This window comes from Austrofundulus limnaeus, unplaced genomic scaffold, assembly GCF_001266775.1.
Source record: "Austrofundulus limnaeus strain Quisiro unplaced genomic scaffold, Austrofundulus_limnaeus-1.0 Scaffold89, whole genome shotgun sequence".
Lineage (NCBI taxonomy): Eukaryota > Metazoa > Chordata > Actinopteri > Cyprinodontiformes > Rivulidae > Austrofundulus > Austrofundulus limnaeus.
The window spans coordinates 28,700-30,535 of record NW_013952491.1 but is presented as its reverse complement, the minus strand read 5'-3'; the positions used below and the strand labels follow the sequence as shown (position 1 = coordinate 30,535).

At 45.0% G+C, this 1,836-nt stretch overlaps 1 protein-coding gene across 1 annotated transcript in view; it reads left to right on the top strand.

Moving 5' to 3' along the window:
• The window catches only part of slc13a5a (solute carrier family 13 member 5a), a 12,967-nt gene that overhangs the window by 3,705 nt on the left and 7,426 nt on the right, over positions 1–1,836 (top strand). Inside the window, exons 2-5 of the mRNA XM_014012145.1 lie at positions 210–338; positions 800–936; positions 1,035–1,237; positions 1,629–1,775. Coding sequence (XP_013867599.1) covers positions 210–338; positions 800–936; positions 1,035–1,237; positions 1,629–1,775 — 616 coding nt within the window. The remainder of the gene's footprint in view (positions 1–209; positions 339–799; positions 937–1,034; positions 1,238–1,628; positions 1,776–1,836) is intronic.

Below are 1,836 nucleotides of genomic sequence, written 5' to 3'. Positions count from 1 at the left end.
GGTTGGTTGGTTGGTTGGTTGGTTGGTTGGTTGGTTGGTTGGTTGGTTGGTTGGTTGGTTGGTTGGTTGGATGATCATTGGATGATGGTTGGATGATGAATGTATGATGTTGGTTGGTTGGATGACTCCTGTTCCAGGATTTCAGGTTTGGTTGGACCTGTACAGATGAGGTCTTTTCCAGACTTGAAGTGTTTTCTTTGTGCCTGTAGGAGGCGGCCTGTGCTTACGTCATCGCCCTCATGGCGGTGTACTGGTGCACTGAAGTTTTACCYCTGGCGGTGACGGCGCTGCTGCCAACCATCCTGTTCCCCGCACTGGGCATCATGGAGTCCAGAAACGTAAGACCGGACACACAGACACCACTGATCTACCCTGTGGAATACCTCAGGGTTCTGTTCTAGGACCACTTTATCAAKCCTTTCAGTTTTCTGTATTTTCTACAATGTTTTCTGAACTATTACYTCAAAGCTTTTGTGARGGAACTTCCAAATAAGGTCTGGACTTYCCAACTACGATTTGGTCTCCTCTGGCTCTGGATCAGACTCTGGTTCTGAGTCAGACTCTGTCATGTCAACATGGAAGTCTGGATGGACACGTCTTCTGTTGTTGACATCTTTTAATTCATCAGTAAATAAAACATTTATGTGCAGCTATATAACCATAAACCCCTCTATAAAACTAGAATAAACCAGTCTGGAAGCTCAGTGCTAATGGTCACTGAGGTATACTTTTGGACCAATCAGTGTCAGCCAGTCAGATTCAGCCTTTTCCTCTAAAACATGTCTGACTTGTTGCTCAGGTGTGCATGCAGTACCTGAAGGACACCAACATGCTGTTTGTGGGCGGGCTGATGGTGGCRGTGGCTGTGGAACACTGGAACCTCCACAAACGGATCGCTCTCAGAGTCCTGCTGCTGGTCGGAGTCCAGCCCGCCCTGTGAGTCCCCTGGTCCAGATGGTTTTTGTTGGAGGATTTTTACAGGAAACAGATCCTGGTTGGTCTAGAACAYGGTCAAGAGTTTCTCCTTCTTCCAGACTAATGCTGGGCTTCATGGGCGTCACGGCCTTCCTGTCCATGTGGATCAGCAACACAGCCACCACCGCCATGATGGTCCCCATCGTCKAGGCCGTCCTGGACCAGCTCAACGATGACGTAGAACCCAAGAACCGAAGCGGTYCTGAGGCTCTGCAGCTGGAGAAAACCACCAGTGAAGAGAAATTAACTGCTCCTGAAAAAGGTTTGGAAAAATATTATATAATATTTATATTCAATATAAAATATAATATTTATTCTACTAGTTTTACCTTAAAGGACACGAGGTATAGGTATAATATACACGTTTCAGAACTATTGCAGTTCTGTGTTTAGATCCTTGTTAGTCTTGGTTTTATTGTGAACTTCTCTCTGGAGGGACCATTGTTGCAGAAAATTGTACCAATTTTCTTGACTCTACTCAAATAAAACTTCAAAAATATGTAAAGTAAAACTTTTACTTTTACTGGAGTATTATTTGACCAGTAGGATGAGTACTTTGACTCCAGGAGTCAGAAGTCATCAGTGAGCTTCAGGACGATCAGCAGTTCCTTTCCTCCCTGAGCAGGTAGAAACACTGGTGGCTTTGTTTCCAGGTGTGAACGGACCAATCAGAAACTCAAGCTCAGAGAAAACTGGACATCTGAAGGACATCCTGTCACCTGCAGACCTGACGACCAATCAGGAGAGTTTCAAACCGACACCTGAGGAGAAACTTCCATCTGACAGAACCAGCTGCTCAGGTGAGCCCAGGTTGTTTTTGAAACATTAAAATGTTTGAAGACATTTAAAAACGTTAAAAAC